General features: G+C 36.9%; 1 protein-coding gene across 1 annotated transcript; it reads right to left on the bottom strand.

Moving 5' to 3' along the window:
• Positions 1-1231: 1231 nt before the first annotated feature.
• Positions 1232-23411, bottom strand: LOC136161232 (zinc finger protein 607-like). The gene is made up of 5 exons (XM_065925922.1): positions 23212-23411; positions 17790-17872; positions 14087-14213; positions 12935-13030; positions 1232-4421 (listed from the first exon to the last, which is right to left on the bottom strand). Exons 2-5 carry the CDS (start codon positions 17796-17798, stop codon positions 3376-3378), a joined length of 1278 nt encoding a protein of 425 aa, XP_065781994.1. The 5' UTR covers positions 17799-17872; positions 23212-23411; the 3' UTR covers positions 1232-3375.
• Positions 23412-23793: the final 382 nt, after the last annotated feature.

Here is a 23793-nt window from a genome sequence, read left to right as displayed (position 1 = left end):
GCAAAAAGCATCATTGGGGTTTTGATTGGGATTGCTTCGAATTTGTAGATTGCTTTGGGTAGCACTGGCATTTTAATAATAGTGTTTTCTAATCTATGAACATGGCATGTTTCTCCATTTATTTATGTCTTCTATAATTTCTTATTTTGAAGCTTTCATTGTACTTTTACTTCCTTGGTTAATTTCACTATTTCATCCTTTTTGATGCTATTATAAATGGACTTGTTTTTGAAATTTCCTTTTGTTTTTTGTTAATGTACAGAAATGCAACTGATTTTCACATGTTGACTTTGCATCCTGAAACTTTGCTGAGTTCATTTATCAAATCTAACAGATTTCTTTTGTAGTCTTTTAAGGGTTTTCTACATATAACATCATGTCACCTAATAACAGAGATCATTTTACCTTTTCCTCTCCAGTTTGGATGCCTTTGTTTTTCTTGCATAATGATATGCTGAGACTTTTCAGTGCTGTGTTGAATAGAAGTGGTACAAGCAGACATGCTTGTCTTGTTTCTTGATGTTAAATAAAAATCTTATCTTTTATCAAGTATTATGCTTCCCATTGGCCTTTTTTTTTTTTCAGTTAGTTCCCATGCTAAGAATATTTTATTGTATTTTAATTATCAAAGATTTGAATGTACATACAGGATCAGATTTGGTTTTTCATTTTTTAGTTCTTTTTTTTGGTTAAAATTTTTATTTATTTATTTTTCATTTATTTTTATTAGTTGGAGGCTAATTACTTTACAATATTGTAGTGGTTTTTGTCATACATTGACTTGAATTAGCCATGGATTTACATGTATTCCCCATCCCGATCCCCCCTCCCACCTCCCTCTGTACCCGATCCCTCTGGGTCTTCCAGTGCACCAGGCCCAAGCACTTGTCTCATGCATCCAACCTGGGCTGGTGATCTGTTTCACCCTAGATAATATACATGTTTCGATGCTGTTCTCTCGAAACAGCCCACCCTCGCCTTCTCCCACAGAGTCCAAAAGTCTGTTCTGTACATCTGTGTCTCTTTTTCTGTTTTGCATATAGGGTTATCGTTACCATCTTTCTAAATTCCATATATATGTTTTAGTATACTGTAATGTTCTTTATCTTTCTGGCTTGCTCCACTCTGTATAATGGGCTCCAGTTTCATCCATCTCACTAGAACTGATTCAAATGAATTCTTTTTAATGGCTGAGTAATATTCCATGGTGTATATGTACCACAGCTTCCTTATCCATTCATCTGCTGATGGGCATCTAGGTTGCTTCCATGTCCTGGCTATTATAAACAGTGCTGCGATGAACATTGGGGTGCACGTGTCTCTTTCAGATCTGGTTTCCTTGGTGTGTATGCCCAGAAATGGGATTGCTGGGTCATATGGCAGTTCTATTTCCAGTTTTTTAAGAAATCTCCACACTGTTCTCCATAGCGGCTGTACTAGTTTGCATTCCCACCAACAGTGTAAGAGGGTTCCCTTTTCTCCACACCCTCTCCAGCATTTATTGCTTGTAGACTTTTGGATAGCAGCCATCCTGACTGGCGTGTAATGATACCTCATTGTGGTTTTGATTTGCATTTCTCTGATAATAAGTGATGTTGAGCATCTTTTCATGTGTTTGTTAGCCATCTGTATGTTTTCTTTGGAGAAATGTCTGTTTAGTTCTTTGGCCCATTTTTTGATTGGGTCATTTATTTTTCTGGAGTTGAGCTGCAGGAGTTGCTTGTATATTTTTGAGATTAATCCTTTGTCTGTTGCTTCGTTTGCTATTATTTTCTCCCATTCTGAGGGCTGTCTTTTCACCTTGCTTATAGTTTCCTTTGTTGTGCAAAAGCTTTTAATTTTCATTAGGTCACATTTGTTTATTTTTGCTTTTGTTTCTAATATTCTGGGATGTGGGTCATAGAGGATCCTGCTGTGATTTATGTCGGAGAGTGTTTTGCCTATGTTCTCCTCTAGGAGTTTTATAGTTTCTGGTCTTACATTTAGATCTTTAATCCATTTTGAGTTTATTTTTGTGTATGGTGTTAGAAAGTGTTCTAGTGTCATTCTTTTACAAGTGGTTGACCAGTTGTCCCAGCACCACTTGTTAAAGAGGTTGTCTTTTTTCCATTGTATATCCTTGCCTCCTTTGTCGAAGATAAGGTGTCCATAGGATCGTGGCTTCATCTCTGGGCTTTCTATTCTGTTCCATTGATCTATATTTCTGTCTTTGTGCCAGTACCATACTGTCTTGATGACTGTGGCTTTGTAGCATAGTCTGAAGTCAGGCAGGTTGATTCCTCCAGTTCCATTCTTCTTTCTCAAGATTACTTTGGCTACTTGAGGTTTTTTGTATTTCCATACAAATTGTGAAATTATTTGTTCTAGTTCTGTGAAAAATACCGTTGGTAGCTTGATAGGGATTGCATTGAATCTATAGATTGCTTTGGGTAGTATAGCCATTTTGACAATATTGATTCTTCCAATCCATGAACATGGTATATTTCTCCATCTGTGTCCTCTTTGATTTCTTTCCCCATTGGTCTTTCATATAGCTTTTATTATGTGGAGATAATTTCATATATACCTATTGTTACAATGGAGATGACTTCCTTCTACTCCTATTTTGTTGAGTGTTTTTATTATAAAGGGGTGTTGAATTTTGTCAAATGCTTTTTCTGTATTGGTTGACATGATCATGTTTTTTTCCTTTATTTTGCTGATGTGCCATATTACATTGGTGAACTTTCACATGATGAACCATGCTTGCATTCTAGGAATAAATCCATTTGGTGATTGTGTACAATCCTTTTAATATGCTGCAGAATTCTGTTTGCCAGTACTTTGATCATAAGAGACATGTTCTGTAGTTTTCTTTACTGTAGTGGTTTTTTCGTAGTTTTGGTAACAGGGTTGTGCTGGTCTCACAGTATCAGTTAGGAAGTATTCCCTCCTCTATCAATTTTTCTGAAAAGTTTGAGAAAGACTGGTATTAGTTCTTGTTGAAATTCACCAGTGAAGCCACCAGGCATAGGACTTTTCTTTATTGGGAGGTTTTTATTTTCCTTTTTTCCTTTTTTGGCCATGCTGCATGGCTTGCTGGATCTTAATTCCACAACCAGGGAACTGGAGGCACTTATCTGCTTTGCAACCTTGGCCAGAGAGCTTGGTCACTCAATGAATAGTAACAAAAGGGGAATGCCATAAAAGACTTGTTAACATAAAGTACAATATAAATTCTCTGGAGGTGAACAGTATTTGGGTCATAACTGAAAAACTTCAAACGTTGCTTGAATTCCAAGGAGTTCCTAAATTATCTGATGCCTTATAAGAACTGAACCATATAAAATCCTTCTCACATTCTCTTCATTACAAGTTGTATAATTCCACTGTCTACTATACATATATCCCACAAAGTCTCTCTCCAGTGTGAATTCTGTGATGTACCTTAAGCATTGAACTAAGCCTAAAGGACTTCCCACATTTGTGGCATTCAAAGGGTTTTTCACCAGTATGAATACTCTGGTGTACTTTAAGGCTTGAACTGAGCCTAAAGCACTTCCCACATTTGTTACATTCAAAAGGTCTCTCACCACTGTGAATACTCTGATGTCGAGTAAGTCGTCCATACACACTAAAGGCCTTCCCACATGCCTCACATTCATACGGTTTCTCACCAGTATGAAATCTATGGTGTATAGTAAGTTGATGACTACTCCTAAAAGCCTTCCCACACTCCTTACATTCATAGGGTTTCTTACCAGTATGAATTCTCTCATGTCTAACAAGATGTGAAGCATGACTAAAGGTCTTCCCACAGTCTTTACACTCATAGGGTTTTTCACCAGTATGAATCCTGTCATGTTGTATGAGGTTTGAGGCTTGACTAAAGGCCTTCCCACATTCCTTACATTCATACGGTTTCTCACCAGTATGAATTCTCTGATGTATTTTAAGTGTTCCAACATCAGTAAAGGCCTTCCCACATTCCTTACATTCATAGGATTTCTCACCAGTATGAACTCTGGCATGTTGAGCAAGGTTGGAAGCACGACTAAAAGCCTTCCCACACTGTTCACATTCATAGGGTTTCTCACCAGTATGAATTCTCTTATGTACTTTAAAGTCTGTAAGACGACTAAAAGCCTTCCCACATTCCTTACATTCATACGGTTTCTCACCAGTGTGAATTACTTGATGTACTTTTAAATCTGTAGGACGACTAAAGGCCTTCCCACATTCCTTACATCCATACGGTTTCTCACCAGTATGAATTACTTGATGTACTTTTAGGTCTGTATGACGACTAAAGGCCTTCCCACATTCCTTACATTCATATGGTTTCTCTCCATTACCAATTCTGTGATGTAGAGTAAGAGATGAACGTTTTTTATAAATGTATGCTTTTCCATTGCTGGTTATTTCATATCTTGAGTCCAAATCTAAAACAAATAAGAAAAAAGTTCCTTTGACCACAAAACATTTTATAGAATTAAGAGAAAAGCTGAAAATTTCACCCAGTAGAGATGGTTTAAGAACTCCAAAATACAGTTATAAAACTTGAAAATTTAAAAGGAAGGCTCAGAAAAAGTAAGTTTATGAAGTACAGTGCTGGTAAATGTTTAACAACCAGCTCTACAAAGACATACACAGAACACATCCAGCCCTGATTTATAGTGTTTGCCAATGTCTATGGTGTAAACAGTCCCACCACAGGCAATTTCAAGCTATCAGTGTAATGTAACTGAAACTAGACTTAAGATGATTTGTAAAATCTTGTCCCTAGAGAGCCAGTATCAGCCATCTCTAAATACCATTTCTATCTAAAATATAAATAGGTACATATACAAAATTTCAAAAGGCAATTATATATATCTGATCAGTCTTCAATTACAATTCCCCTAAAAATATTCATTTCCACCACTGTGACTCTACCTCTGTGCATAGCCACATGTGCTTTTATTTATTCTTCATAATAAATTAAGATACTGAGGGTCTTTGCTTAGTTACTCCTCCCCTGACACTTTATTATTTATCATCCTTATAGATGTTCAATCTCATTCATTCCTTCATAGCTTTTCTCAGGTCGTCTCGAGCTTTCCTTTTTAACCAAGGCCAACCATTCTGATCAAGGCTTTACCCTGATGGTAAGGTATCTGCCTACCAATGCAGGAGACATGGATTCGATCCCTTGTTTGGGAAGATCTTCTGGAGACTGAAATAGCAACCCATTCCAGTATTCTTGCCTGGGAAATCCCAAGGACAGAAGAGCCTGGCAGGCTACTGTCCATGGGGTCACAAGAGCTGGACACAACTTAGCGACTAAACATCACATCATCATCATTAACCATTCTGGTCATCCCCAGAAAAGTTTGTCCATCAGTTCTCTGATATATACCAGATATACCTACAAGTCATGTAGTATTTTGAACATTTAGGGACTTTGGGCAAAAGAGGGAATTTTAATTATACAAAAGAGTCTAGAAGAGCACCAATAATTATGTGAAAAACAATTAGCAGTTGGGGGCTGAATGATAAAGTCTCTGTGAAGTATCTTGATCAAAATACAAAGTGTATAATGAGGAGGCTATGAGCAAAAAATATCTTCTTGTAACTAGCGTATGGTGTGGTATGTGTATAAAAAATTGAAAGAATATTAACATGCTTCAAAATTGATAACAATGGAAATTAATAAATACTAGAAACCAAAAGAGCTTTCATGTGGAAATGAAAATGCTTTCTCCAAAAAGGCTAGATCACGACAGGAAGGAAAAACTAAAATAAAAGAATTCTAGTAAGTGGACCACACAGAAAACAAGCCCATATCTGAATCTTGGGCATTGTATCACCAGGCAGAGAACTCAAAACCTAAAATAATTATCTCTACAAAAAAGTGATTTGAGACTCAAAGCCTAATATGTAAAAAATAAACAACAAACAACAAAGCAGAGGGGGGCAGTAAAATAAAGATAAAAGTAGAACATAATGAGTTAGAAAACAGTAGCATTAACAAATAAAGAGCTGGTGTTTTAAAAAAATCATTATAAGAAGTGTTACATAAATCAATTAAAAAAGACAATTAAAAGCAAATAATAATAAGAGGAAAACAAGAACCACCAGAGGAATTAAAAGAAATAGGAATTTATTTAAACTGTAAGGTATAATTTGTATGAATTATACTACATGACTACTTTTGAAAGTATGGATTACTTTCTGGGAAAATTTATCAAAACTGACCACAGAAGAGAAAGCCTGAACCAATCAGATGCTACAGAAGAAACAGAAAAAAAGCTGCCAGAAAAAAAAAGTAATAAACATATTTTAACACCTGTACTGTAATTTCTCAATATCTAGATCTAAAAAAATGGATACAGCATAGCTGGGCAAAGGGAAAATTTAGGCTCTCATGCCCAAAAGAGAGGAAGAATTCAAAAGCTTACAAAGTTTAACCTGGCCAAAAAATAAAAAAAATAGTGGCATAAAAATGATTGTGACAGGTAAAAACCATGCAATAAAAAGCAATGAATAAAAAAAAAAAAGCAATGAATCAGCAGTGATACAAGAGATAAAAATTGTTTCTCATCATTAAATAACTCTAATCAAAGAAATTCTAGTACCAGTATGGCAGCATGAAGTTCCTATGGCCTGCCCCCTTTCTGACTGACTTCAATAATTAACACTTGACAAAACATAAAAATTAACTACATTAAGGCTGTAAATAAATCATGAGGGCTTTGGAAAGGAGTTAGACTTTACAAAGCAGCTGAGACTGAGCTGAATTTCTTGCTTAAGTCACTTTCATGTCTGTGTTTTAAGGGCAGGTCCCAGTTATTGTGGGGTAAGCATGGGCTACAAGAATTCCACAGAAACTCCACAATATTTCTGGCTATAAGAACAATGAAAGGGAGCACTGACAAACTAGAAAGCAAGGGGGGAACACTGGGACAAAATAGCCAGAAAAGGAGATTTCTTAATTTGGTATCTGGATATGTGAAAGTGAAAGGCGCTCAGTCGTGTCCAACTTGTTGAAACCCCATGGACTATACAGTCCATGGAATTCTCTAGGCCAGAATACTGGAGTGGGTAGCCTTTTCCTTCTCCAGGGGATCTTCCCAACCCAGGGATCGAACCCGGGTCTCCTGCATTGCAGGCAGATTCTTTACCACCTGAGCTATCAGGGAAGCCTGTTTGGGTATGGATCAGTACAACATTCACCCTTACCAACAATGACATGTGCATGAGGATATAAATCAGTGTGGCAACACTATACCTACAAAACAATTTGAAAACCTCCCCACAAAGAAAATTACAAGCACAGGTGATTTCACTGGTGAACTGTTTCAAATACTTAGTGAAGAAGTACTACCAATTCTAAACAAACTCTTTCAGAAAATTGAGGAGTGAATCACTCTATGCAGCTGGTTATTCTGATACCAAACAGGAGAAAAACATTGTAAGAAGTGAAAATAAAACAGTATAAAATCTTGTAAATATATTTGTGTGCATGCTTAGCTGATCAGTCATGTCCAACTCTGTGACCCTATGGACTGTAGCCTGCCAGGCTCCTCTGTCCATGGAATTACCCAGCAAGAATAATGGAGTGGGTTGCCATTTCCTTCCCCAGGGAATCTTCCTGACCCAGGGATTGAACCTGCTTGGCAGGTGGATTATCACTTAGCCATCTGGGAAGTCTTTGTAAACATATATGCAAAATACTAGACACAATCTTAACAGAATTGATTAACATATAAAAAAGATAATACATTATGCCTGTCTTAGTCCATTTGGGCTACTGTAACAAAAAATACCCTGGGTAGCTCATAAACACAGAAATTTATTTCTCACAGTTCCAGAGGCTGAGAAGTCCAAGATCAAGGGACCAGTATGATCATATTTTGGGAAAGGCCTTCTTCCTAGTTCATAGCCAGTACCCTCTCAATGCATTCTTATACAGTGTAAGGAGTTAGGAATCTGTGTGGGAATTCTTAATAAGAACACTAATTCTACTTATGAGGGCTCTACCTTCATGCCCTAAGCAAATTCCAAGGGCTTTTCCTCCAAATGCCATTATCTTTGGGGGTTAGGATTTCAATACGTGCATACTGGGGTATAGAAACATTCAGACCATATCAATGATCAATCTCAGGAATACAAGACTGGTTTAATATTTGAAAATTCCATCAATCTAATTAACTAGAAAACCCATATGGATCATGTCTAAAAAAAATTTTTTTAAAGCATTTAATAAAAGTCATATCTGTCCCTCATAAAAACTCACAGCAGGGACTTTCTCCAATGGTTAAAAATTCGCCTTCCAATGTGGGTTCAACCCCTGGTCGGGAAGCTAAGATCCCACATGTTTTGCAGGCAAAAAAACGTAATATAAATAACAGAAACAATATTGTAACAAATTCAATAAAGACTTCAAAAAAAATAGTTCACATTAAAGAAAATCTAAAAAAAATTACAGCAAACGAGAAAAAAAGAACTTATCCTAATAAAGATCACCTGCCAAAAACCCACAGCTAACATCATATCCAATGGTGAGAGAATTATACCTACCACATATGATCAGGAACAATAAAAAGTTATGGCCTCAGCACTTCTATTCAACATTGGACTAGAAGTTCCAGGCAGTGCAGTTAAGAAAATAAATAAAGGCATGCAGGAAAAAAGCTAAGAAACAAAAAATGTCATTCATCAAGATTACTTAATCATACATGTAGAAAGTCAAATGTAATCTACAAAACAGCTACTAGAAGATAATAACTCCGTTTAGCAAGGCTGAAGCATATACAATCAATATGTACAATAAATATGAGAGAACACTCAGGAATTCAAATTTTAAAAACTTTAAAGTAGTACCAAAAACAGGATATCATGATGGATATATCTCAAAAAATATGTGTAAGACCTGTACACTATAAACTACAAAACACTGCTGAGAAATATGAATAAATAAAAAAATGGAGAGATATATCATGTTCATGGGATGTAAAACTTGGTATTATTAAGATGTCAATAATTATTGCTGAATTGATTTATAGATTTAATGTAATTTCATTAAAAAGTCCTAGCAAACATTTTTGTTGTCTATGATGAAACTGACAAGCTGATTCTAAAATTTATAAGGAAATGCAAAGGATCTAGAATAAACTTTGAAAAGACTGTAATACAAGGACTAAATAACACTATTTAATTATAAGACTTATGAAGATATGTAATCAGCAAGACACATCAAATTGACACATAACCAATGGAACAGATTATCAGAAATAGATCAATACATATGTGAAAATTTTACTTTCATCATTTCAAAGGCAATAGTGAATAAAGAAATGATGCAGGAACAACTGGGATACCCATATGCCAAAAAGGGAAAAGAAAAAAAGAATGCAGACTTTCATAAATAAAAATGAAATAAAAAACGGATCACAGACCTGAACACTAAACAAAACTGTGCAACTTCTAGAAGAAAACAGGAAAAAAATGTGTGACCTTGGGCTAGGTAAAGAATTCTTCAGTTCAGTTCAATTCAGTTCAGTCGCTCAGTTGTGTCCGACTCTGTGATCCCATGGACTGCAGCATGCCAGGCCTCCTCATCCATCACCAACTCCCGGAGTTTACTCAAACTCATGTCCATTGAGTCGGTGATGCCATCCAACCATCTCATCCTCTGTTGTCCCCTTCTCCTCCCACCTTCAACCTTTCCCAGCTTCAGGGTCTTTTCAAATGAGTCAGTTCTTCACATCAGGTGGTCAAAGTATCAGAGTTTCAGCTTCAGTATCAGTCCTTCCAATGAATATTCAGGACCAATTTCCTTTAGGATGGACTGGCTAGAATACGAGACCACCTGACCTGCCTCCTGAGAAATCTGTACACAGGTCTAGAAGCAACAGTTAGAATTGGACATGGAACAACAGACTGGTTCCAAATCGGGAAAGAAGTACATCAAGGCTGTATATTGTCACCCTGCTTATTTAACTTATATGCAGAGTACATCATGAGAAATGCTGGAGTGGATGAAGCACAAACTGGAATCAAGACTGCCGGGAGAAATAACAATAACCTCAGATATGCAGATGACATCACACTTATGGCAGAAAGCAAAGAAGAAATAAAGAGCCTCTTGATGAAAGTGAAAGAGGAGAGTGAAAAGTTGGCCTAAAACTCAACATTCAGAAAACTAAGATCATCACTTCATGGCAAATAGATTTGGAAACAGTGGAAACAGTGACAGACTTTATGTTTTTGAGCTCCAAAATCACTGCAGATAGTGACTGCATCCATGAAATTAAAAGATGCTTGCTCCTTGGAAGAAAAGTTATGGCCAACCTAGACAGCATATTAAAAAGCAGAGACATTACTTTGCCAACAAAGGTCAGTCTAGTCAAAGCTATGGTTTTTCCAGTAGTAATGTATGGATGTGAGAGTTGGACTATAAAGAAAGCCTGAGTGCCAAAGAATTGATGCTTTTGAACTGTGGTGTTGATGAAGACTCTTAAGAGTCCCTTGGACAGCAAGGAGAATTCTTAGATACACCAAAAGTCATGATTCATAAAGAATAAATAGGTAAACTCAATTTTGTGAAAGTTAAAAACTTCTGTTCTCCAAAACATACTGCTACAAGAATGAAAGGAAAAATCACAATGAAAAAGAGAATATTAAAAACATTATATTTTAACGTAGAATATGAAAAGTAACTTATAAGTTCAATAAGAAAACAGAGAAAAGATTTTAAAAGATACTGCACCAAAGAAACAGTAAATAAGATACTCAATATCATTAGCCATTACAGCGAATCAGATTTAAGCCACAACAAAATGCCACTATATACTTATTTAAAAGGATAAAATTAAAAAGACTGACCATACCAATTGTTCATAAGATATAGAGGATCCACCCTTCTCTTAGAGCTGGTGGAGATGTGAAATGGTATAAAAACTCTATAAAAGTTTCTTACAAATTTAAATATATAATCTTATTTATCTAAATTTAAAATCTTGGACTTCCTTGGTGGTCCAGTGGTTAAGAATCCACCTGCCAATGCAGGAGACGCAGGTACAATCCCTGATCCTGAAAGATCCCACATGCCACCAGGCAACTAAGCCTGTGAGCCACAGCTACTGAAACCCACACCCTAGAGCCCAGGCTCTGAAACAAGAGAAGCCACCACAATGAGAAGCCACGCACTGCAACTAGAGAGGAGCCCCCACTTGCTGCAACTAGAGAGAGCCCTTGAGCCTCAGCAAGGACCCAGCATGGCCAAAAATAAATAAATAAATTTGAATTTTAAATCTTATACATTTAATCATACACATCCCATATAATCCAGGCATCCAACTGCTCGGTATTTAGCCTAAAGAAATGAAAGCATACATCCATTCAAAAATTTGTATACAAATGTCTACAGCATCTTAACTTGTTATTGCTAAAAACCAAAAATGTCCATCAACAGATAATGAAGAAACAAACTACGGTATAATCAAATACTGGTATAGTACTGAGCAATAAACAGTAAAATAAAAATAGCAACATGATGAACTTCAACATAATTACACTGACTAAAGGAAGATGAAAAACTTCACACTATCATGTTTATATAAAACTACAGAAAATGCAATCAACTCAATTGTGATAGAAAGTAGAAAGTAGATCAGTGCTTACCTAGGGAAGTTGAAAGGAGACAGAGCAGGAAGGATTACGAGCAGACACAAGAAATGTCAAGTTTTGAAAAAAATTTTTAATAGACTCAGATAAAGCATTTGACAAAATTGAACGCCCATTCATAGAAAAAACAAACAGCAACAAAAAAGAAAGCAGCAAACTAGGAACAAAATAAAACTACCTCAATTCAACAAAGGTCACAAATGAAAAAAATCTACCTCAAGATTCTCACTTTCTATGCCAACATGAAGAACACAACAGAGGCCAGAAACAGACACACACACATATAACCCAACGGGGTGCCAAAGCAATCCAAAGGGGAAAGGAAATTCCTTTTTTAAAAAATGGTGCTAGAATAACTGTATCCATAGGAAAACCGTTAGTCCTGAACCCTACTCACACTGTAATAAAAAATTAACTCAAAATGAATACAGAACTAAATGTAAAAGCAAAACTTAAAAAAGGTCAAGAAAAAGTAGGGAAAAAACTTTGCCACCTTGGGGTAGGCAAATATTTCTTTTATAATATACAAAAAAAAAATCATAAAAGAGGAATTTGATAAATTGGAATATATAAAAATTTTAAAACTCCTTCTAAGATAGTAATAAAATAGGTAAGACAAATTGTGGGGAAAATGTTTTTAATGTTCCAAAACAACTTCCTTCTGTTGCAAAATAAAGAACAGTTACCCCTCAAGTGTAAGAAAATAATGATTTCAAATGGGTAAAGATTTGAACAAATACTCCTAAAAATATGAATGATCAGTAAATGAAAGAAACTCAAGATCATTAGTCATCATGGAAATGCAAATTAAAACCACTAAGATACTACTACATACCAACTGTAGTATCTAGAATTTAAGTGACTGACAAGATCAAGTGTTGAAAAGGATATGGAAAAAAAAAAAGAAAAGAATATGGAGTAAGTGGAATGGAGCAAGGTAAACTTTCTAAGATTGTTAAACATGCAGTTTCTGGGCTTCCCTGGTGGCTCAGTCGGTAAAGAATCCACCCGCAATGCAGGAGACTCAGGTTTGATCCCTGGGTCAGGAAGATCCCCTGGAGGATCTGGTAACCCACTCCAGTAATCTTGGCTCAGAAATGCCATGGACAGAGGATCCTGGTGAGCTACAGTTCACGGGGTCACAAGAGTTGGACATGACTGCAGCAACTTAGCACACATCACTGAGAAGGAAACCTTCCAACTAATGTTTCAAGGATATGTTTACCAAGTGCATACTACCTGGGCTATCACTTACACAAATGTCTTCTGCCTGCCTGGCTCTTACCTGTACACCAACTTCTTGCTTCTTCTCTCACAACTAGCCAGGGCTCTTTTCCTTGCTCCAGTAAGGTAATCACATTTGGCTTAGAAATGGAATGGCCTGTTTTAAGGAAAAAAGAATGCCACAGGATGGAGAAATAAATTGCAACTAGTCAAGATTAAAATTATAATTATGATTATAAAAGATTATAATGATATTGACTATTTTAAAGAATGAGAGAATTAAAGAACAGAGATCAGTTGGTAAAGTTTTTGTTTTGCTGTGTTTAAAATTCAAACTCATATGTCTTCTAACTCTAGAGATCAAGTATAATGTGGTTAAAAAGATACTCTGAAGCCTGGAATCAATTCCTGCCTTTGGCATAACCTTGAACAATTCATTTAAACCCACTGCACTTCAGTATTCTCCTTTATAAAATGGGGATAATAGTACTGTTGTGGGAATTAAACCACTTAATTCTCAAGTTATTTTAATAAGTTAAACCACATAATGTACCTAGAATAACAATTACTACACAGTAATCAAAATGTTAACTATTAATTTTATTCTTATGCTCTAGTATCACTAGACGACACAAGAAAAGACAGCTATAAGATATTCATTCCATTTTGAATGTAATTTTCACCAATCACAACTTTCAGCCACAAATCAGATGAAGACTTTTGTTTTAGGAAATGAACTGCTTTTGGTACAATTTTAAATAAATTCCAATTATCCAACCCATTATCATACAAACTGTGGAGGCTCTGAGAGCAATTCAGGACCCTGTGATAAACTAATAGCCCTAAAACTGTTTCAAATCATAAAATGAAGTATTAGAGCAGTTTGGAACACAAATGAATGAAAAACTTGGATCCTTTGACCATGTTGTACAATATATGCCACAAATTTCTAATTTAGCTGCTTGGTCATTATGGAAGAGATGCAAAAGAGAACACATGGAGATATAAGTATGACTGAAGGATAGGGAAGATTAAGGTATTTAATGGTGCTGCCATTTCTAACCTGACAAAGCTTAGCAACTTTTCGGGGAAGGGGAAAAACAAATTTAGTTAGTTTCTTGAAAGGCAGCCCTGTAAATCACAGTGGAAAAAATACATAGCCTATGGAGCAGATTCTAAATTAACCTAAATGATTTGAGGCTGATGAACGTACCCAATGAGACCAAGTTACCATAGTTCTCCATCATCACATCCCGGTACAAAGTCTTCTGAACAGGATCCAGGCATTCCCACTCCTGCTGAGAGAATCCTATGGCCACATCACTGAATGTCAACAATCCCTGAAACCATAAATATATGCGTCACTGAAGAAATTGTAGAAGCAGAGGAATTGACGGACTTTTCTGCAGGAAAAGAGAAAATGAAAGCATGTAGACTGGCAATCTAGAATGTGGAAGGAAACCAAAGCACAATGTATATGTATTTTTTAAGAAGCCTGCTGACACAGGGCAAATGTCTTCCATACTCTGGATACTTCTAAATATCTGAACCATTTGGAAATGGACAAAATAATAATGTTTCCCTCCTAAATTAAAAAGCCTACATAAGAATAATGTTCAAATAGTATCTGCCTCAAAAATTCTCAATAAATATTTCTTCAAATTTTAGAAAACTGGGTTGCATAAAATTAAGACATCCTTCAAGCATTGTTGTTCAGTCACTCAGTCATGTCTGACTCTTTGTGACTGCATGGACTGCAGCATGCCAAGCTTCTCTGTCCTTCACCATCTCCCGGAGTTTGCTCAAACTCATGTCCATCGAGTTGGTGATACCATCCATCCTCTGTCAATCCCTTCTCCTTCTGCCTTCAGTCTTTCCCAGCATCAGGGTCTTTTCCAATGAGTCAGCTCTTCGCATCAGGTGGCCAAAGTATTGGAGCTTCAGCTTCAGCATCAGTTTTTCCAATTAATATTCAGGGTTGATTCAGGAATCCTAACTATTCCTTTAGGATTGACGGGTTTGATCTCCTTGCAGTCCAAGGGACTCTCAAGAATCTTCACCAGCACCACAGTTTGAAGGTTATCAATTCTTTGTCACTCAGTCTTTATATTGTCCAGCTCTCACATCCACACATGACTACTGGGAAAACCATAGCTTTGATTAGATGGACATTTGTCAGCAAAGTAATGTCTCTGCTTTTTAATATGCTGTGTAGGATTGTCATTGCTTTTCTTCCAAAAAGCAAATGTCTTATAATTTCATGACTGTTGTCTCCGTCTACAGTGATTTTGCAGCCCACGAAAATAAAGTCTGTCACTGCTTGCATTGTTCCTCCACCTATTTGCCATGAAGTGATGGCAATGTATGCCATAATCTTTTTTTTTTTTTGAATGTTGCTTTTTAAGCCAGCTTTTTCACTCTCTTCTTTTCCCCTTCATCAAGAGGCTCTTTATTTCTTCTTCACTTTCTGCCATAAGGGCGGTGTCATCTGCATATCTGAAGTTACTGGTATTTCTCCTGGCAATCTTGATTCCATCTTGTGCTTCACCTAGCCTGGCATTTTGCATGATGTACTCTGCATATAAGTTAAGTAAGCAGGGTGACAATATACAGTCTTGTCATAATCCTTTCCCAATTTTGAACCAGTCCATTATTCCATGTCTGGTTCTAACTGTTGCTTCTTGACCTGCATGCAGGTTTTGCAGGAGGCAGGTAAGGTGGTCTGGTATTTCCATCTCTTTAAGAATTTTGCACAGTTTATTGTGATCTATACAAAATCTTTAGTGTAGTCAATGAAGAAGATGTAGATGTTTTTCTAGATTCTCTAGCTTTTTCTATGATCCAACAGATGGCAATTTGATCTTTGGTTCCTCTCCATTTTCTAAATCCAGCTTGTATATCTGGAAGCTCTTGGTTCACATATCATTGAAGCCTAGCTTGGAGGATTTTGAGCATTACTTTGCTAGCATGTGAAACGAGTGCAATTTTGCGGTAGTTTGAACATTCTTTGGCATTGCCCTTCTTTGGGATTGGAATGAAAATTGACCTTTCCCAGTCCTATGGCCACTGCTGAGTTTTCCAGATTTGCTGGCATATTGACTGCAGCACTTTAATAGCATCATCTTTCAGGATTTGAAATAAGCATTAAGTACTTCATTATGTCAGATATTGCCATAAGCATTTTTGCTTTGTTCAATAAATCCATGTATTATTTTGGTATATGACATTGTATTTTATAAGTAAATCAGATTTAATCATTTACACAATTAGATACACAACATTTGGAAAGTTTCCCACAATTCTAAGGTCCTGTTTTCACCAACTACATATATTGATATGCATTGTTGTTGTCATCTACCATTTCTCACTGAATGTTTTCCTTATTCTGAGTGTAGCAGGTAACTTTATTGATTACCAATAATCTCCATTTCCTGGAATTTTTGTCCTCATGTAATCCTCTTCCTTTGAATGTGAGCTGAACTGAGAGAATTATTTCTGATAGAATAGAATACAGAAAAGTGATGGAATGTCATGTTCAACGTTAGCTTATAAAATCTATGATTTCCACATTGCTTATTCTCTCTTGCAGTCTCACTTGCTCACCCTGTGGAAGCCAGCTACCATGTTGTGAGCTGCTCTAAGGAGAGGCCCACATAACAATAAACCAAGAACAGCTGCCAGGCAACAGCTGCTGAGGAAGTGAGGCCCTTGATCCAACAGCCATCTTGCTGCATCAAGTCAACAACCACTTCAGTGAGCTTGGATGCAGATCCACTCAGAGTTGGGCTTTAAAATGACTGCAAACCTGACCAACACGTTGATAACCCTGTAAGAGACCCAGAGCAGAAGGGTCAAGCTAAGCCACATCTCAATAGCTGACTGACTGAAACTGTGAGATAAACGTTTGCTGCTTTAAGATACAGAATAATTAATTAAATTAATTAATTTCAGAGGAATTAATTATGCAGTAAAAGATAACTCATTTGACGTAAATGTTACTGAAGAAGGCTGGTCAATATACAGATGTTACACTAATGTAGCATGTCTCATTCAACAACAAAATAGCCTTAGTATTTATGTCTCATGGCTTTCCTAGCAAATCCATGACTGCCATGTTAAAAGCCCCAATCATAACCTAATCCACAGAAAGCAAGAATTTCATACCACACTAAGATTCAGGTCATTCAATGAAAAATTCCACCTCATCTACCTGGAAATCTCACATCTGTGGAAAACATCAAAGTCTTACCATGGATAGTTAAATAGAACCACTATCTCTATCTCCTGAAGGAAATCAGTCCTGATTATTCATTGGAAGGAGTGATGCTGAAGCTGAAACTCTGATGCAAAGAACTGACTCATTGGAAAAGACTCATGCTGGGAAAGATTGAGGGCAGGAGAAGGGGCGACAGAGGATGAGATGGTTGGATGGCATCACCAACTCGACGGACATGAGTTTGAGCAGGTTCCAGGAGTTGGTGATGGACAGGGAGGCCTGGCGTGCTGCAGTCCATGGGGTTGCAAAGAGTCAGACTTGAGTGAGCGACTAAACTGAACTGTCTCTATCTTCAAGCTAGAAATCTGACCTGCACAGCATAAATCTTTACTCAAAGAACTTTAAGCCCCATTATTCCATCACTGCCCTTAATTGAAAAATGGGCACTTAAAATATACTGAATAATCTGGGAAATAATGATATGAATGCTAGTTTCGAATGGGTCAAACAGAGACAGTGCTAGGTAATCTGACCTCATATTTCTCTGGAACAATAGTTAGGAAACAGGTTATTTATTTATTTAGGAAACAGGTTATTTGTGCAAACTTTCTCTTAGGAAATTTCAGGAAAATTAATGAAAATGCTTACATGACCTAAAAAACACACATATATTTCAATGAGAAGAGAAACATTAACTTACATGGGCCATGGTTTTAGACCTGTAAGAGCTGATCAGTCCTCTGGGCTTCTCTATCAGAAAAGCCAAGTCCAAAAAACACAGACCTGGGAGAAGAGAAAGACTTTCAGATGTGCTTTAGGGTTTCCACACTGGGCTTCAGTTAATATCACTATTTATGCTCTTCCATTCCAGACTCCTAATCACTTTCTATCACACCCAACTTGGGTAAGTTAGGATTCTGGACAAATGCATCCCTCACTCATTTCCCAGAGGGCTCAGCTGCAGAATCACTTCTGCATTGAAACCCAGACCCAGATACTTCAGTAGAAAATTTTATGACCAATGTACCATTGTGATCAGATTGATATGAATCTGAGATTGGGCAGCTGTGTCCTGCTCTGAGCAGATCTTCCTCTTTCCATTGCGAACTTCAAGACAGAAAAGAGGCTATGTAATCCAAATTAAAACCTCTTTTGTGGCCTTGAAAGTGGTTGCAGTTGATCAAAATGTTAGAGATGGACAAGAAATGTTCAGCATTCTAAGTCCAGCAAAGATTATTAGTTAAATATATGACAGACCAACAATATACTAGAATACAAAGTGGTCATTAAATGTTAAATTGGGAAGAATATTTAACGAAGTGGAAAATGTTTCATTTACATCCATAGAAAAGTCAAGTTTAATATATTTCTATTTATAAAATATAGCAGCATATTAATCAATACAGAGAAAAGAATGACAATCATAAAACAGAAGATAGAAATGTCTAGAAATTTGTATGTCTACATACTAAGAGCTCTTATATTTTTGGTTATGTTTTGCATTGTTTGTTTTTGTGGGGATGTCCTTAGAAATGAATCACTGTGTATTCAATTGTTTTTAGTCCATACATGAAACAATCAAATAAGACTACTGAAGACATAAAATACACCTTTACCATGATCAGAATTTGACATGAGCAATCCCTATCTTTTTGCTTAGACCTTGTTTCTTTTAAAAGGTTACCTCATAATCATTGTAACAATTTACATAGGAATTTGAAAGATTTTTTTCAGCTTAAGGTGAAGACTTCCCAAAAGTTCTTTCTTCTTTAAATTCACGTTATTTTACTAAATGGCTTTTGTTTCCTTTGGATCCTAATAGCTCATTTTATACTTTTTTCTCAGTTATGTTAGAATTTTGGCTACAAAAAACTTGGGAACAATCCCTGAGTAATCTCTTTTATGAAGTGATGACAGTCTCAATGCATCTTTATTTCAGATCTTTTTGACAGAAGAATTTTTGTTTCTGAACCAATCAGTTTTGTCATGATACCCTCCAAAAAGCTACTGAATTATTTTACCTATAATTTTGCTATACATCTCATACTAGAATGATGTCTACAAGATATAAAGGTTATAGTAAAAATATCCACTTATATTGCCATATAGATCCCATGTGCTCAGTGTCACTTGTTTATATTCTTACTGTCACTACAGTCACCCGGATGTCTCCTTTAGGCAGGTCACTTAACTCTCACCAGTGGCCTTTATCACATACTACTTTATAATTATCCCTATTCAGATTGTTTTTTAATTTTTAAAAATTTATTTATTTGTTTTTGGCTGTGCTGAGTCTTTGCTGTGGCACTGGCTTTTCTCTAGTTGCAGGGCTATTCTCTAGTTGCAGTGTGTAGGCTTCTCATTGCAAAGGCTTCTCTTGTTGTGGAGCATGGGCTTTAGGGTGCATGGGCTTCAGTAGCTGTGGCTTGCAAGGCCCTAGAGCACAGGCTCAGTAGTTGTGGCATACCGGCTTAGTTGCTCCAAGGCATATGGGAATCTTCCTGGACCAGGGATTGAACCTATGTCTTCTGCATTGCCAGGTGGATTCTTAACCACTGAATCACCAGGGAAGCCCTATTCCTATTCAGGTTTTAAATTCCTTCACAGATTATAAGTGCTCTGAAGGAAGCAATTATGTCTTTAGTAATTGTATTACCTCAAATATTATACTTTCTAGGTCTGGCATATTTTAAACAATTAAAAGAAGTATGATTTTTTTTACTACAAAATACCACTTTTCAAAAAATTTTAAAGGAAATAACTATATAAATTTACAAAGTTTATACACAAGGATGTTCATCAGAGAATAATCTTTGATGGTCCACAATTAAAAACATGAAAATCTCACTGCAAGCAAACAGGTTAAATATATTATAGTCTGCTATATTGTGACATATATGCCATGCAATTCTTAATAAGGATGATATTAAACCATATAACTAATGGAAAACAATATTTAAAGAATTGCTCGGTGAAGAAGGCATGCATAATTTAGGAGGTGGCATCCCACTGAAATTAAGAAAAATATTTCAATGCCAATTTCCTCATCAGCAAAGTAAGGATAAAAAAAATCATATATAACTATTTTGAAGACTAGGCAAAATAATCCGTATACATACTAAACTGTACATCATGATGACTAATGTAAATTTTCTATCATTACTGAAGAAGAAAATCATTCCATATTCCTTAATCTTTCACTAGAAAAAAAAGTTAATTCTGATGTTTCCTGGTTTTATTATATTAAAACTTGTGCTTCTTGAGCTTCCTCTTTCTTATAATTCTAATATTTAATAAAATTTTAGGAGCTACATTTGAGAAAATAGATTTCTGCTTTATAAAATCATTATTTTTAAAAAGAGAGATTATTAGACAAGAAAGGAGAAACTGCGTTTTCTCAGTCTGCAGCAGCCATAGAGAGTAAGAAAAACTTTTCAGAATCATAAACCAGTTCAAAGAATAGTATGATAAAATTGAGAATACAACTGGAGAATCAATTTTATTCTTCACATATTTACATAAATATTTATAAATATCATCTTTATTTTCTAGCATAACAACTATGTTTGTAAATATTGCTTGTACTTGCAAGACACCTGGAAATTAGAGATTAATGTTATTTTTTCAGAAAGTAAGCTCAAACTTCTAAGTTATTAACTCTGAAAAGATGTCTCCCTTAGTAATATGGTGCCCTGGTAATTGTCTCAAATAACATTTGTAATAAATAAAAGGCATAACTGTTTGTAATGCTTTTCACACAAGATTCTCTGCCCTTCCCTCTTCTCTTTACATATACAGGGCATAAAGAAATCTATTATTGGATTAGACTAGATTTTTTGAACTATGAGTTGGACTCTTTTGTCTCCTTTACTTGATCAATTTTATTCTGCCAAAACAAAGCCACACAAAAATAGAACAACAACAAAAAAAAATATATATATATATATACACACACCAAAATGTTAAAGTGATTATCTCTAGGGAGATTATGGATTATCCTTGCTTTCTCCTCAATAAATTCCTTAAGGAAGTGAACATAGGCTTATTTTTTGGCAGTAAACCTGTATTAATTCCATTATCATAAATAAAATATAAAGATATTTCAAAGTATTAAAATATTTGTAGACATGACTTTGGAAAGAGGCTATATTTTCCTCATTAAAAAGATTTGTTAATATCAGACCTACGATGAAAAACTCAACATGATTAAAATACCACTTAAGTATATTCACTTCCTGAATACCCTTTAGCTGTATTGCACTGATGATAATTAGAGACATTTCACCATAAACATTCTAACATCAACGCAATGGGAAATTGCCTTCACAAATTAATGTGAACATGTATACCAAGTAGACAGAAAAGTTCTGGGTACATAGAAAATGCTCAGTAAATGTAGCTGAACACTTTTATTCTTCTCTGAAAAACCAATTATCATTTTGTCTATAATCCTTGCAAAAGTTTTTACAAAATTCTCTTTTTAAAATGAGCTGCTAAAAAAAAAATAAAATGAGCTGCTGCTTTCAAATTTTCTTGACTACTGTTTTATAACTATAGTATATTAACATTGCTCAACATTAGATCATAGCCATTTTTTTCTTGTAATGACTAATTCTTATGAAATTTTATTATCTATGTAATATTTTAACTCATGGGTGTCCTGTGATTTTCTTAACCATTCCATTTGTATAATCCTTAATTTTGTGAAAAATCATCCAAAAGTATAAAAATCTTTCATTGCAGATCAGTTACCCAAGTCTAATCTGTTAAGGTTATGCACACCTTGAAAAATGCATTTACAAATATATGCGGTAATTCTAGACAATTACAAAGAGTTTGTGGTCCCTTGTAAGCCCCCAAACACAAAGGACCCCTGGATCAGAACACTGGAAAATTAGCTCCACCTAACCCTTTGATATAGGAGAAGGCAATGGCACCCCACTCCAGTACTCTTGCCTGGAAAATCCCATGGACGGAGGAGCCTGGTGGGCTGCAGTCCATGGGGTCGCGAAGAGTCGGACACGACTGAGTGACTTCACTTTCACTTTTCACTTTCATGCATTGGAGAAGGAAATGGCAACCCACTCCATTGTTCTTGCCTGGAGAATCCCAGGGACAGCGGAGCCTGGTGGGCTGCCGTCTATGGGGTCACATAGAGTCGGACACGACTGAAGTGACTTAGCAGCAGCAGCCCTTTGATATAGAAGCACTCATCACATTAACTTCATATTTTCGTCATTGATTTATAGAAATTTGAAGGGTGAATGACACCACAATAAAGACAATGTTAAGCATTTATTGTGTTCCATCCTTCAAAGCTACTAAATCCGCCGTGATCTCATACATAAAACCAGAAGTAAGTAGGACTGTGGAAACTGTATCAAGGCTCATAGCAGGTTTCCGCCGTCTGAGCTCAAGAAATGCTTTCATACTCAAATGTATAAATGAGCCCCAGAGAATTTCCAGGAAGGGTAACCCGAGGAAGGATCGGGGTAGAACCTGTCTCAGGGGCAATTCTTTTTTTTTTTTTTAACAGCCTTTTGACAGTTGGACATTATTTAATTATTAATACAACTTTTGGCAGCCACACAGTGTGCTGGAGGCTATTTAAAGTTCTGGACGGAGGAGAAATGGGGGAATTTACAATTTAGGGTGGGCAGCGACCAGGACAGACTCTCAGGCCCCTTCCTACAAAGTGGCCTCTCTCAGAACCCTGGCCTCAGGGACAATTCTTGATTTTAAAATTCCGATCTCAGCAGTCGGTATGTACTTTCTTGCTGGAAGGTGTCTTGCATGACTCAAAAACAGATTTCCCAAGAGCCCCCACATTCTTTGGGAGACATACATGTTTGAGAGAAGCCTGGAAGCAGCGGCGGGGACAAAGAGCTCTGTGTAATCCACGTTTACAGAAAGGGCACTCACTCGGTGTCTCCGTCACACAAAACGAACGTGCACCTCTCAGTCTCACAATCGCACTCACCCTAAAAGAGAAAACCCAGCGCCCCCTCAACCCCGCTGCTCAAGCGCCCACAGCCCCGAGGGGACGGGCGGACTCGCGCGGCGGCGCTCGGGCGGTCCACGCTTTGAGCGCCTCTCGCAACCCCACTCCCACCGCCACTCACCGTCCCTCGCGGGCTCTGGCTAAGTCTGCACCGTCGTCTCCGCGGCGACCCACGCTGGATTTCTCCTCAGACGGTGCCACTCACGCGCAGTTTGCAACAAGGGATACGGGAAAAGAACCAGAGGCCAAAGTCACCCGGTCGTCTGTGCGACGTGAGGCTCCACGTCGTAAAACTTAGAAGTAGCCGCCGGGTGGGGCCGGGAGACTTCTGGGAGTGACCTCCGGACTGCGCCTGCGCAGGGCATACTTCTCAAAGACAGGAGGCGGGACATGAGGTAGGGGGCGTGTCCAGCGGGTCCCGGGGCCGGGAGGAGGCGTGTCCGGATGGGACCAGATCAAAGAACTGGGAGCAGTGGACTGAGGGGCTCTTCTTTTCCCAAGCTTCAAGCCTGCTTGTGAGAGGTCTGCACAATTAAGTCAGTAATATGACCCTGAGGGCCAGGAGTGGAAGATCTGGAAGGTGGGTTCATAATCCAAACAAACTCTCCCTTCCCTACAAGGCTCTTTCCACTCAAAATGCCACAGATACTAATTCCTGTCGTTTTTACAGCTGAAGTCTCCGAGGTTACAAAGGATGTATAAC

This window comes from Muntiacus reevesi, chromosome 2, assembly GCF_963930625.1.
Source record: "Muntiacus reevesi chromosome 2, mMunRee1.1, whole genome shotgun sequence".
Taxonomy (NCBI): domain Eukaryota; kingdom Metazoa; phylum Chordata; class Mammalia; order Artiodactyla; family Cervidae; genus Muntiacus; species Muntiacus reevesi.
The sequence above is the reverse complement of the archived record's forward strand: the minus strand, read 5'-3'. Positions and strand labels throughout refer to the sequence as shown.